Here is a 15476-nt window from a genome sequence, read left to right on the forward strand (position 1 = left end):
TAAAGGTTCTAGAGGTATGCGCTGCGTGGACGTGAGAAGAAACAAATGGCCACATTCTACGATTTGTATAACGAAACAGCGTACATGTTATATTTTGCTACAAAAATGGCAGTTTTTTTTTTTTGGCAGTTTTTATACTAAACATTCTGACGAATGCTGAAAGTATTATTGTAAAAAATACTTTTCGGGGGGTGGGGTGGGTTGGGTGTGTGTGGGGGGGGGGGGGGGGGAGTAGATGTAACCCGTTTTTGTTTAAACACTCGTTTTCAACTGTATTTCAGGTTATGTTAAGATAGTGGACCCGTACTGGTAATTTTTAATAATTGCATTAACTTGATACAGTCTTGAAGTTAACATTGTCTTTGCACTGTGATGCATTTTAAAACAACTTTTACCGTGTCGTTTGTTTGTGTGAGTGTGTGTGTGTTTTTTTTTTTTTTTTTTTTTTTTTTTTTTTTTAAATTTTGTATACTTTATGTTATTTCCTCACGCTCAAACAGAGACAAATTTCGAAGTGATAACCACTGCGCAAAACGATCGCAGAAAATTCATTATACCAAACATTTTGATTAAAGAAACCTCAAAGTATTGCGTAACAATTATAAAACACAAAATAAAACTGTCGATAACATTTTTTTCAGGGGAGCCTCAAGTAAACGGATTTAATCGGATAGAAATTAAGCTCCAACACTGAACAATTATGGCTTTGCTCTCTGCATTCAAAAATAACCAGAGGACAGAAGTAAAACCTACTATTTCTTCCACAATATCTAAACTAAAGAATAAATGCAAAAAAATGAACTTTTACCACATGTATCTCAGTATTTTCAAAGATGTCTAAACCTTCACCCTTCTGTATCAGAGGTTAAAGTCACTTTAAACAGCAAGAAATGGCTAATCAAATGAAACATTTCCGCTTTTGTACAACAAATCAATAAGAAGTCTTGAAAAACAGTTTATCTTACTAGATAAGAGAAATATAATATATTATACCAGATTTATATAGCGCCCTTTTCATGATAAACACGTTCAAAGGCGCTTTACAGCAACTGCAGCCACACAGGGCGCGAAATCATCCTCTACTAGTACAGACACAGAGCGATCTGACCAGAGAGACAGAGTGAGATAAAGCCCCAGAACAGACAGAGAGAACTTTTCAGATACAGACGTGTCCGACTAACTTAGCCTAGCTCTTTTCGAATAGACAGTCTGGTTCATTAACGTGCCCGGTGTATAGCACCGATACACGTGAACCGTCTTTCCTGGGAAGAACCAGTACAGGCCTCTAGTTAGGTGGGAGACACTCAAGAGCATCTCAGAAATTGCCAGTGCCTGGACCGGGATTCGAACCCCGGACCTCTGGATTGACAGTCAAGCGTGTTACCACTAGACCACCGGCCCACCTATAATGAAAACAACGTTTGGTCCTAGTGGGGCTTGAACCAATCCCTCCTGAAAAATTTGTTAAGGTAGGTTTACGGTAGGAATTGAATACTCTTCAAAAAAGGAGGTACACTATTACGGGTCCGTCAATTTTCCTAACCATCGTGTTAGGGAAGGAACAGGACTAGACCATAATCATAAACAGTCCGGTTGGTAGCGGGGTTCGAACCTAAAATTTCCCTCAGACCGACAAGAAAATCGCCCCTTCAGTACTTCAGTGCTTTGATTATCAGACAGAGATGCTCTTTCCACAAAAACAGTCTAGAAACCTCTAGGCTGTTGTCACATAACGTTATTGATCTCTTGTTCCTCGATAATGAAACAATACTCTTGCGTAATGAAAAACAATTTAAGAAAAACACGACTTGGATAATTCTATGCATTTGACGCTGTAATAGATGAAACTTCTCAACTTGACTTTGCCGGTCAAAAAATTAGGAAAAGATCGGATACAATCATAGTGTTGTGCATGAATACATATTTGTTTAATGTGATCAACATCGTGACGTCTTCTTATTGAGTAAAGATTAGTATAAAATTAATTGGAATCCTATATTATACCAAATTTTAAACTTTAAAATTCTTCTTTGAAAAAAAGAATTGAGTGAACATGATTTTTATACTAAATGCGTTTTGTCTGTTATGGTATGCAGTATGGTGATATAGAAAAGAAAATTTGCTTGAACTTGTCACATGTAACCAACTTGAAATTGTTAACTTGATAATTTGTAAATTGATTTGCCGGCTTGTTGTTGAAAAACCGCCATTTTGTAATTAGTAATATTGCAATCATTCAACATACAAAATATTCAGTGACTATTAAACTTTGGACATGCGACAAATAGTGTCTTTTGTGTCTTCTAAAATGCCTAGGAATGAAATGTCAATAAATGAAAGCATTTTGTTTATAACTAACGTTCTTTCAGATAATGTTGTTTTCAACGAAGAGTAAATAACAATTCTGTTGCGTGTAACTAAGAAAAGACTATTCCCTTTTAGCTTGTTCACGACAATTGTTCAAAATGAAGCAAAGAGAGGAGAATCAAGTACAAAAGGCGTCAAGAGGCGCCATTTCAAATAATCTTAAAATAAATGCTTTTGCAGACAGTAAATTTTTGTAACGTAAATGTAAGAGCTAATATTATTCACAATTATAATACTGTTCAACAATCTGAAAGAAACCCATGACTGGAAATAGCTTTTGTAGAGAGAATGAGAGAATAAAGAATAAAAGATAGGATGTAGCAGTGAAATGTAGGTCGGGATAAATATATCACCGAAAATAAAAAGAAATGAGCCGCGCCCTGGAAAAACCAACATAGTGGCTTTGCGACCAGCATGGATCCAGACCAGCCTGCGCATCCGCGCAGTCTGGTCAGGATCCATGCTGTTCGCTTTCAAAGCATATAGCAATTACAGAAACCGTTAGCGAACAGCATGGATCCTGCCCAGACTGCGCGGATGCCAGTATGTTGGTTTTCTCATGGCGCGGCTCAAATCTAGTTTTTTTATTCCTAGTATATCCATACTGAATGAAAAATAGAATCTCTTCCAAAATGATATTAACTGCATAACATTCCATGAAACAAACCCATTCTTAATACATTCCAAACTCAAGACGGCTTTTCTAAGTTCCATAGAAATTTGGTTCAGCTCCTGCATATAGAGGATAAAAAATATTATCATAATATGACGCATTTACTAAAAACAATACAATAAAAGAGGAATTGAAAAGTACGGCAATTTATCAGATATCGCAAATAGGTAAGACAAATATTGTGAAAGGTTACGTAGATCAATGTATCAATACTAAAGGCAGATGTTTTGACAACCTATTAAAGCTGCCGATAATTGATTTTGATAATAAAATTACAAAAATAAAAATATAAAGCTCAGTATAGTAGTCGCAACTTGACCGCCATGTATATTTATATGCAGTAAGTTTGTATACAATGCACTCCTTTTAAATAATAGGTTGTGCCACATTATGTATTATAATAAAAAGCTCAACCATCGGGATCAAGTTCCGTTCACTATACATTGCTAATTCAACGTCTTATACTACAAAAGTATTTCGGTTCCTTTCACTTCGTGTCTAACTGCAATAAAAGACCATGTACAGAGGTATTGCTCTAAAGTACATGAGAATTCTGGTGTTAATATGAATTCTGGAGATGTTATCAAATAATTATCAGATAAACACTACATATGTTCGTTTATAAGCACTTAACGAGTTACTCTACCCTTTATAATACTTTACCATGTAATTTCATCTCAGAAAAAAATTGGTAGCTTTATTAACAAAACATTTGTAAGAGAAACTGCTAACTATCTTGCATGTCATGAAACAAAAACATTCTTCTGATAGAATATTCACCAAATATTTATCAAATACACTTTGTAGACGTATATTTAAGTATATGAGGCGTTGCAGCTTCTGAGGGATGTTAAATGTGAATAAAACATATAGTCAAGTAATTGGTATCCCGATAGGGACTTACTGCGCTTTACACATTGCTGGTTTACTTTTATACCCTTCATGTATAGTTTGTTCAATGAAAGCCAGTTCGATTGACATTATCGAAGCCTTTAGATAAGGACAAGCCTCATTTTACAGACATGATGAAATACATTTTAGCTTTAAGGTGTCATTAATAATTGGTATTTGGAATTTAGAGTCAAAATCATCATGATAACAAACGAGTTCAACGTTGACATTGCCGGTTTTCCGAACTCACTTGCTTGGACGGAGATTGTCCTCGAGTAACATCATACCATGTCTATATATCACAGCTTACTTGTTTTGCAAGAGATTCCTTAAAGGTAGAGACTTTTAATTAAAGAAATCTTTATACATGTTTTACCAAAGGTTTGTTTCCACAGGGTTACCGCTATTACAATCGACCAAAGGCTTCACTAAACCTCATCACAGATCGTAAAGAAAATACAAAAGGTTCATAGTGGTCCTATACGCTTGATTATAAGAAATATAGGTCGGGATAAAAATTATCACCGAAAGTAAAAAGAAATCTAGATTTTTTTATTCCTAGTATATTTATACTGAATGAAAAATAGAATCTCTTCCAAAATGATATCAATTGCATAACATTCCATGAAACAAACCCATTCTTAATACATTCCAAACTCAAGACAGCTTTTCTAAGTTCCATAGAAATTTGGTTCAGCTCCTGCATATAGAGGATAAAAAATATTATCATAATATGACGCATTTACAAACAAGAGCTGTCACTAATGGTGACAAATGCCCCCGCAGCACCTTGACCTTTGACCTGGTGACCCCAAAGTCAAAAGGGGTGGTGTACTCATAAAGTACTATCAGCATGTGAAGATTGAAGGTCCTGGGTGCAGTGGTTCGCGAGTAAAGTGCCTTCATGCAAAAAAGTTAACGTTGGCCTCTGTGACCGTGACCTTTGACCTGGTGACCCCAAAGTCAGTAGGGATAGTGTACTCAATAAGTACTATCAGCATGTGAAGATTGAAGGTCCTGGGTGCAGTGGTTCGCGAGTAAAGTGCCTTCATGCAAAAAGTTAACGTTGGCCCCTGTGACCTTGACCTTTAATCTGGTGACCCCAAAGTCAGTAGGGGTGGTGTACTCAATAAGTACTATCAGCATGTGAAGTTTGAAGGTCCTGGGTGCAGTGGTTCGCGAGTAAAGTGCTTTCATGCAAAAAGTTAACGTTGGCCCCTGTGACCTTGACCTTTGACCTGGTGACCCCAAAGTTAGTAGGGATGGTGTACTCAATAAGTACTATCAGCATGTGAAGTTTGAAGGTCCTGGGTGCCGTGGTTCGCGAGTAAAGTGTCTTCATTCAAAAATTTAACGTTGTGACTAACGAACGAACGAACGAACGAACTAACGGACGGACAGTTGAAAACTAATATGCCTCCCTTCGGGGGCATAAAAATAATACATTAAAAGATTAATTGAAAAGTACGGCAATTTATCAGATATCGCAAATAGGTGAGACAAATATTGAGAAAAGTTACGTAGATCAATGTATCAATACTAAAGGTAGATGTTTTGACAATCTATTAAAGCTGCCGACAATTGATTTTGATAATAAAATTACAAAAGTAAAATATATAGCTCAGTAGATTGCTAATTCAACGTCTTATACTACAAAAGTATTTCCATTCCTTTCACTTCGTGTCTAACTGCAATAAAAGACCATGTACAGAAGTTTTGCTCTAAAGTACATGAGAATTCTGGTGTTAATATGAATTCTGGAGATGTTATCAAATAGTTACTAGATAATTATATATAAACACTACATATGTTCGTTTATACGCACCTAACGAGTTACTCTACCCTTTATAATACTTTACCATGTTATCTCATATCAGACAAAAAGTTGGTAGCTTTATTAACAAAACATTTGTAAGACAAACTGCTAACTATCTGGCATGTCATGAAACAAAAACATTCTTCTGATAGAATATTCACCAAATATTTACCAGATACACTTTGTAGACGTATATTTAAGTATATGAGGCGTTGCAGCTTCTGAGGGATGTTAAATGTGAATAAAACATATAGTCAAGTAATTGGTATCCCGATAGGGACTTACTGCGCTTTACACATTGCTGGTTTACTTTTATACCCTTCATGTATAGTTTGTTCAATGAAAACCAGTTCGTTTGACATTATCAAAGACTTTAGATAAGGACAAGCCTCATTTTACAGACATGATGAAATACATTTTAGCTTTAAGGTGTCATTTTGGTCCTACGTTTAATAATTGGTATTTGGAATTTAGAGGCAAAGTCATCATGATAACAGAAACGAGTTCAACCTTAACATTGCCGGTTTTCCCAACTTACTTGCTTGGTCGGAGATTGTCCTCGAGTAACATCATACCATGTCTATATATCACAGCTTACTTGTTCTGCAACAAATTCCTTAAAGGTAGAGGCTTTTAATTAAAGAAATCTTTATACATGTTTTACCCAAGGTTTGTTTCCACAGGGTTACCGCTATTACAATCGACCAACGGCTTCACTGAACCTCATCACAGATCGTAAAGAAAATACAAAAGGTTCATAGTGGTCCTAATACGCTCATCTGACCTTGATTATTAGAATTATAGATGTTCCGAAAATGCACCTTGTTTGACAGTAATCCTACTACACTTCACTTCCCCAGCCTTTTATGCCCATCATTTTATGCAAACACAACTTCTTTTCAACCATTTCTCTTTCTGTCCCCTACCCCTATATTCACTCCATGCTCCTTTCTTTTATATCTTGAAAATGATTGTAATGATCTTGTTGATGGATATTTGAAGGAACTTGTCAGATATATCATTCCCTAACAATTCGTTTTGTGATTAGCATACTTTTTGGTATATGGTTCTGGCTGTTTGAGTTGTGTTCAGTGATTCCCGTGAGTTTTCGTTTGCCTTTACTTTTTAAAAAATATTACATTGATTGCTTTGAATTCTCAAATATTTGCACAAGCTTGTGAGAAATTTTACATGTTCCTGTTTCCATATTTATTCTATTGTGTACTATTTATGTGACATGTTTTAAAAAGCAATAAAATATGATTAAATCAAATAAAAAAAAAAGAGAGAAATTTTAATTCCAAATTCATTGTCAGCTGCAGTGTATGACATTCATATCCTGTCATTAAAATTTCGTACGTAATAATCTTCGTGTATACCATACTTTTTCAACCAATCAATGCTATATATTAATAAAAAAAAGAAAATATTATTTTCATGAAATTGTTAGATTTTTAGACATACGTGTTTTATGTCTAAAATTCTAACAATTTCATGAAAAATAATATTTTTTTTTTTTTGCAGGTGTTCTGCAGAAGATTCATTATGGGACCTACTAGGAGCTGCATTGAAAAAAATGTATGAAACGCAAAGTCAGACAGAGGCTATGAAGTGAAACACTCAGCCCTACGAGGTAAGACTTTTGGCACACTGTTTCGACATAGCATCAATGTAGAACTGAATTACTGATTCGTGCGATAAAACATGAAGGAGAAATAAAATGTTAACTTGCTTTTGCCTAAAGGAGTCTTTCGTGAACATATTTTGTCTGGTAAAATTTAAGTTTTTAGAAAACGATCGGAAATGGATTTATATAGATGACATGAATTGGATTCCAAAAATGGATGATGTCTTCTTGTAAACAATAGCTTTGCCACCTAGACTCCTGGTACAAGTACAATGTCATTTCCTGCGGTCTCCTTGACTCCTCCCGATTATATGAGGCCCCATGAAATAGTTAACAAATTAGTTGAGGTAAAGCATTTCACTTAACAAAAAAGTTAGTGTTCTGTTTTCATAATCAGTGATGTAACTACAGAAACTCTTTCATTGAAATTTAGGATCTACATTTTTGTACAATCCGCGACCTATATTTATAGATGTGATTGTATAATGTTCGACCCTATAGTTCAGACACAATACTTTAGGGAAACTATAATACAATATAAAATGTCTGAGTCGTTCACACATCCACCATCGGATAATGAGCGCAGAGCAACCTAACGAGGAAAATAAGGAAGCAATAAACCAAAACAAAGGAAACTGCTGTCTTATCTTGTGAATGTAAATGAAAATAACAAAATTTACATTTTCAGATTTTAATGCTGGAATATTAGAGTAAGTTAGTATAAAATCATCGAAATTGAGATGTATTTGTAGAATTTATTAATTGCTATCCTATAGTTCTCTTAGCGATTGATGGAAACTGTTGAAATTTGTTTTCTCAGTATCTGAAGTCATTTGTGTACCGTTATCACAAAGAATATGAATTCCCACGTTAATTTAAGATAGTGCGATGGATTGTTGTAGTAGCTTCCGGTAATCTGCAGTGCTTTAAATTTTCGTTTCTTATTTGTTCGGAAAGTTTTAATGAAAGTCTGCTTTATTGGCATTTCTTATGAGATTTGTTGTTTTATTTCTTAATTGTTTGTTAATGTCCCAGTGTTCGTTTGGCTTCCTATGTCCTCGTCCGTTCTCATACCTCCGCCCTGAATTGGGATGGAACAGTTGCTCAGCCCATTCTGTCAGCGTATATATTCGGTATTGTAAACATCACATTGACAGATAGAAATGATTGATAATCGAAACAAATTTTGTTTTTGCTACAAATATAATGTGTAAGTGATACTAAGATTTGTTTGTGCAGGCTGAGAAGAAATTACGTCAACCGCTTGAAATAATTTTACTTTAACAGTGTGGCATATTTCCTTTTCTATATACAATAATTAAAACAAATATGACTTTCAAGAAAATTTGAAGACTGGCTTAAGAAAATTTGCGCATTTATTTTTAAATAGTAGATACTCTTCCTTCTATAAACGCCGATTTATGGATTCAAAAATGAACCGGAGACCAGATCCACTTGTTTATTAAAAATGAAAATTAAATGGGTAAACGGTTATAATTCCTATTTCATAATCACATGTATAATTTTGTAAATTTTTATAAACCGTAGAGAGAAGTGAATAGCTAGTATAAACCTCATGGGAGACAAAGTAGTGGAGATATAGAGCGTAGATCGGAACGTAACGGTTTCAATTCCTGGTAAGAGCAAAATTTGACCGCGATCTCTACAAACCCTCTGCAGAGCGCGAATACAGGTCAGGAATGTATGAAGCACACAGTCAGTACATATAATTATAATAAATTCTGAAAACTGCAAAGCTATGTAAACATTTATGTGTAATGTGTTTGTTTCTTCCATATTGAAATTTACATTTCAGAGGTATTTGCTCCTCATACTTTATACATGTTTTAAAATACAATGCTTTTAATAACAGGTTTCCATTTAAAGCAAGTTCAAGTGCTGTAAGGGTCGTAGCTTATTTTATCACCTTTCATGAGTAGGTATACAATTCTACCGAGGCCTTTGCTAGTAAGTCTGAGTAGTATGTCGCACTTTTCACTACCTCTAACACACTGTTTGCCTTTATTTTGGTTCTTCAGTTGCATCATCTCAAATATTAGATAATATACCAATTGTTTCCAACAAGAAGTAGGGACGGGGGCTTATAACGGCTGCTGTGTATGGAAAATATTATGTTGGCTTTAAAGGTATATATTTTGGCTGCAGTTGTACAATATGGAACTTTGTTTACAAATGTTATAATATATGTCTACCTATTTAACTTGGTAGTGTGAGGAACAAAAATGATACACTTGTATCTTATAACAGTTCTACTTCCATTATGAACCTTTCGCAATTGAATGTACATGTTTTCTTGCAAAACAGGTTCTACATGGATAACACACAATAATAAAACACAATGTCCTATGAATATAGTTTTATGTGGTATGAAGATCAGTAACATGCTAGAACTGAACATCCCGTTAGAGCAAGAATCCAACCATAACATTAATAAAACACTACATCGAAAACAAATGCGTAGGGTATAAATTAAAGAACGGTTGGAACTGTATTCCCGTGAAATGCCCATATTGTTGTTAGAACACTATCGTACATGATACAAACATATAAATCAAATCAAGCTCTCAGACAGATATAAACGTAGAGTTTAGTGCCATAAAGTGCTACAGAGTAAGGTTAATTACAGTATTCTCTTTGTCTGAAAGCACCGGAAATTTGATGAAATAAACAACCGTATCACATTTCACCTGCGACTTGAGGCATAATGAAATGATGTATTTGACGCATAGATGTGTGATAAAATTGAAAAACAATGTGATAAAAATACAAAACATTTAATTAATGGCCAGTCATTGCAACTGATACGCTAACGTTACTTGGGGGCAAAATTGGCCCGCAACAAATACAATCCTTATGGAAATATAACAGACAGGTTGTTTCAAAATTCCATGAACAAGTACATTTAAATAATATGCAAGATGCAAACCTGGGTGTGGGGAGAAATGAGTATGGATGTTGGGGCAAGTGGATAAGTCACCTCTGGCTTATAGCTTCACTGCACCTAGTATAAGAAGAATACACTCAACGCCTTTAAAACGGCTCATCTTTACATAGCATAACAAAAACATGTACTATTTTCCATTTAATATGTTCCTATGTTGTGATTTCTTTGTTGATACTTAAATTGTGACGGTTGTCACATGTGCACATGCAGATCGCGCTGTATTTCACTTCATACAAAATTCACTGCGAGCATATACAAAACATAAATATTGCTATATGTTGGACGCATTATAAACTCATGAACAAACATTTTGTCTGCAAATTTGACTCTTATTAAATTACAGATTTATTGATTAAAATTAGTATTGACTTTTTTTTTCTAAAAAGGTAGGCGTTTCTCAAAATAGTTCTTTAAATCCTTAAAGGAGACAATTTTAAACATTTTCCAGTTATTTCGGTATGGGAGAGTCACACATCAACGTCGCCTAACTAAGAGTTTTGCAATGAAAAAAAATCATCTGAATATTTCATAATTGAAACAACTGATCAATGTTTATATCTGTAATGGTGTAGAGGTCGATATTCTTTTCCAACGACGACAAACGAATCTCTGTATAACTAAATCCGAACATGAGTTTTACTAGTGGCGGCCAGCCGTCGCTAAGCATGGAAAAATTACCATTACAATACCCTTATTTGTTTTGCGTATTTCATAAATACATGCAAACGAAAATCTTTTACGATGCGTAGATCTTGCGTTTTTAAAGTCTTTGAGTGTATTTTTTAAAGGATATTTATTGTAAATATTTCAAAAACGAAGTAAGAGATGTATAAAGTGCTTCGTATACATAGTAGTGCATCTCTGGACAAAAAAAGACTTTGTGCCATGCGAGGGTCACAGACAAACACATTTTAATATTTTATCATTTGCACCCCTCTGAATTATAGTGACTGCTTTGCCATTTGGAACAATGTAAAAGGGTCCACGGATTGACCCCTTTCTGTACGTCTCTATAAGAAATGTTTAAAAATAATCAGATTCCTTGTGCATAGTTGTGTTTTTCGACTAATTCTATCTTCTTTTGACTAAAAAATTTCGCGCCATGCTGACCAAGGTCAAGCGCTTCGGATATGCTCAGAGACAGAATAAAAAAGAAAACTATATCTATATCTAAACGTAAGAATGGAAATATTATTTATCACATGTTTGACGTCGTGGGTGTGTATCTGATTGTTTCTTTCTGATACTGCTGCTTAAATTCAATCAAGTAAATGTTGCAAGCACAAATTGTATGCCATTACTATTAGGGGACAACTGTACACCCATTATGTTAGTTTCTGTCATTTTCCGAAATTAAATGAAAGCACAATAATAACATTTATTTCGAGATATTTTGCATAGCCGAGAAGAACTAATGAACATTTTTTAAATTATATAACTTTTATTAATTTTCGCATTTAATACCGCTCGATGAACATAGTGTTTTTCATGAGGCAATAGAACGCAAACTGTGTTATCATTTTGATGCCAGAATTCCTTTTAGATGTCCCAATATATGGAACGTAAATAAATAGCGTTAATATGTTTTTTTTTATATTACCATAGTTGCTGATAGAGAGATATGCATCACCTTCAATGTAAACAGGGTGCAATATCTTATTTTGCCACCTGATAAAATACATTACTGATATGTTTTTCTTCGGAAATAAATCTGATAAATCAGGTAGCGTCCGTAAACACGCTTTCAATTATTGATAGGTTTTCTTGTAAACAGTTTACGTTAAGCTAATGAACGCTGAAACTCTCTCGTGCAGTTCAGTCTGCCAATCTGATAGTGAGAAAGTTAGAGCGACCAAGGTTTCATCACTATTGCCGATAACTAGCAGGTTTCAAAAAGCTAATATGAGCCAGTCTTGCTACATCGGTGGAAAGAGAAACAACGTTTGCTCATAGCGTTATTAATGGAAATTTAATTGCTTTTTTAATGATTTTGTGCAAAAATTGAGAGAAAAACATGAATCAATAGTAAGTTGTTATTTAATAATTATTGGATATAAATACTTTCACGGAACTTTTTACCGAAGACACAGCTTGCACTGTACAAGTGGTAGCTGAATTTTATGGAAATATTTAAGTCTTGACCGCTGCTTCCTGGATGAGTAAAATATTTTTTATTCGCTTTACTGCATTTAACGCAAAGTTACATTTAAAAAATTTATTTGCAAATTAAATTTCATATTTCTCTAAATGGCACAAAGGCTTCTTCTTAATATGATAATTCAAGATAAGACATGGATATGTGATTTGTGATATAACGTCGAGTTTTTATCAAAAATATATGAACCAGAAATTGCAGTTTTAATGTCTTCTTCTAGAAAGGACAAAATATCCGATTGTGTGATATCTTCCTCCGCCTAAGTTATAATTAGTGTAATAATGGATTCAGACGCAAAACAAAATATGACTGTAGTTAGCTGTGCGCCAAAACGGACAATGTGGAGCTTTCAAAATATTTTCAACACACTTTTTATAATATTTTTAATCTTATCTTCTGTTGGACTATGGGCATGTTTAGTGGAAATAAATAAATTAAAACAGTCTACTAATTCATTAGCTGAAACAATATCATTATTAAGAGATATACCCGGGTATGATAGGCTGCATAGTGTGAATGGAGTGTATATGGATATGCTTTATGAAGGTAGAAAATCTGATCTTCAACCTGACAACAATGATGCAGACTTCACAACAGACAGTAAAGACAAAAAACTTGTAAATAAGCGTGCAGCAGTGCCAATAGGAAAGGCTTATGACCCGCTTTCACCAGCTCCTCAAAAGGTATGTTAAAACGAGTGTTTATTTATCAGTATAAAGCTAAAAGGTACATTTGTGTTTCTCGTTTGCTTTTTATTCATCTCTTTCTATAAAAATAATATATCTGAGATGTTGAGTGAGGCTAAATTGATCACATCGTAATAAAAAAGATAATCTGCGGAGTTTGAAAATAAAAATTCCTTAGGTACATAGAACACAATAAACATTCGTTGCTAGAATTCTGTCATTTTTTGTTACTCTTATATAACAAGAACCAAAAGAACTAGATAACTGTATTATATTCAAACGTTGTAATTTAGAGTTTATATTGTGATTTATAGATTTCCATGTTTCAAGCGATTATCTTAAGCGCATGTGATATATTTTATTCCAACTTGTACAGACGAAGTCTCTCCCATATGATTTAAGCATTACATTTCAAACAGACGTTCACACCAGCTTGATTGTTTTTGCCAGACACACTTTATCTCAAATGTAATCAAGTAGAAATATTATCTTAACTGGCTAGATAGTAAATGATTTAAACTGTTTCTAATTTGGTAAGAATATCGTAACTGATGTCTTACGTCAGTATCAAATGTAAATATAAAAGATACAAAATCAAAATCACTTTTAATGCCAAGAGTTACTCAGTATACCAATTTTAGTGTCTTTCTCAAAATCTAATCCATGATACAGAGGCAAGCATACCCGGCCTTTTTACACCTATCATATCCAATAAATCACATAGTCTTTAAGGCATAACTCTGTCTATTTTTTTCTTTCTTTTCTTTTTTGATAAAAAGTATTTTTATACTGCCTGTGGTTTCTTTCATATGTAACTGAATAAGTTAACAAATTCTCGAAAAAAAAAAAAACAACATGTACATATTTTATCTAAATCTTGTTATGAAAAGAGAATTATCTGTGTACTGGTATATCAGTAACTACTGTCTGATCTGCCGCTTAGAAAATTGTTTTATCTAAACAGTGTTAGATTCGTGAGATACTGTAATGAATTACAGTCAACGGTCACAAGTTAATTTCACGGCGCGTCGACTTTAACAGTGCAGGCGTCAATCCTTCAGATAAATGTTGGAAGTTTTCCCTGTTGGGAGCCCTGCTACCTACTTTTCTTCCACAACAGTAGTAAATATAGACGAAAACAAAACAAATTCAAAAATCGTAGAAGAGCTATCAACATTTTATGTTATTAGAATAAATTTTATTCAAGAAAGTGGACAGATTTAACTTTTTATATCATTTTATATGATATATTTATATTTTCTAAGTCTAAAGAAACAATAAATATGAATAATCATCAACAAATTAAAATATTTATAATGTTTTATAAACGATTAAAATTATGAGAACCTCTACGAACGGTTGTTTGCCATATAAATACATTTGTACTAAGTTTAAACATGAATAAAAGTTTACGAGTATCTAAATTAGTGCGAATATGAATTATTTCTCGGAAACCATTTATTGCCTTGCAATCATTTTATTATGTACACGTTAATTCTTTTATACAATACACATTTTTAATTTTGGGATATGATTATATTATGAAATACTCAGATATATGGTGTCCTTGACAACAACATATCAATGTGTTATAACTTTGTACTTAGATATGTTGAAATATTTTCATCATAAAATATTTACACATTTCGTGTTTAGAAGCTTCACAGTGTTTGATTAGTTTTGCAAATAGTACAGTATTTAGGGGCTTTGAATAACGTGTTTTGTTAATCTATAAAGTTTTTTTTTTTTTTCAAAATAAAACGGCTTGTTGTTAATTGAGTACAAGGCAAATCATACTGTTCAGTATCTTCTTATTAACCAAAATAAATTAACAACATAAATAGCTGGTGTTGTAGCGTATACTTACTTTAGACAATTGCGTAAAGTATCAGAACGAAGTAAATTAGCATTTAATATTGTTTTGAGGCAACTACCCAACATAAATCGGAGGTGACGGACGACTTTTTTCAGACACAGTGTCTTTTATCAGTCGTCACGGAGATTAAAACCCCGCGATCCGTAGATCTGCGCTAAGCGTGCGGATTTGGATATTCGTATAAATAACAGGTACAAGGGTATCTTTATTAGAGGAGACGTTTATGGTCAAATGGAAGTAATTCACAGGCCTTCTGATTCGCTGAAAAAAATATATGGTATTCCGCGGTGTATATTTACCATGTAAAGTGATCTCCCATTGGTGTAAAATACGTTGGATGTGTTTGACAACCTAAAGGTCAAATGGAACTAATTCGATTTCCATAGGCCCACATTGTAATGTTTCCGGTCATGGGCATTT

General features: G+C 33.8%; 1 protein-coding gene across 5 annotated transcripts in view; it reads left to right on the forward strand.

Annotated features, from left to right (window-relative positions):
• The first annotated feature begins 7361 nt into the window (after positions 1-7361).
• The window catches only part of LOC123565962 (collagen alpha-1(XI) chain-like), a 73180-nt gene continuing 65065 nt past the window's right edge, over positions 7362-15476 (forward strand). For 2 of the 5 annotated variants that reach the window (XM_045359720.2, XM_045359719.2), the window contains exon 1: positions 12145-13177. In XM_045359720.2, coding sequence (XP_045215655.2) covers positions 12776-13177 — 402 coding nt within the window. In that variant the 5' untranslated portion in view covers positions 12145-12775. Of the gene's footprint in view, positions 7381-12089; positions 13178-15476 lie in introns of those variants that run through there. The other 3 variants (XM_045359718.2, XM_053550296.1, XM_045359721.2) reach the window with 3 other exon arrangements.

The sequence above is a fragment of the Mercenaria mercenaria genome, chromosome 8 (assembly GCF_021730395.1).
Source record: "Mercenaria mercenaria strain notata chromosome 8, MADL_Memer_1, whole genome shotgun sequence".
Lineage (NCBI taxonomy): Eukaryota > Metazoa > Mollusca > Bivalvia > Venerida > Veneridae > Mercenaria > Mercenaria mercenaria.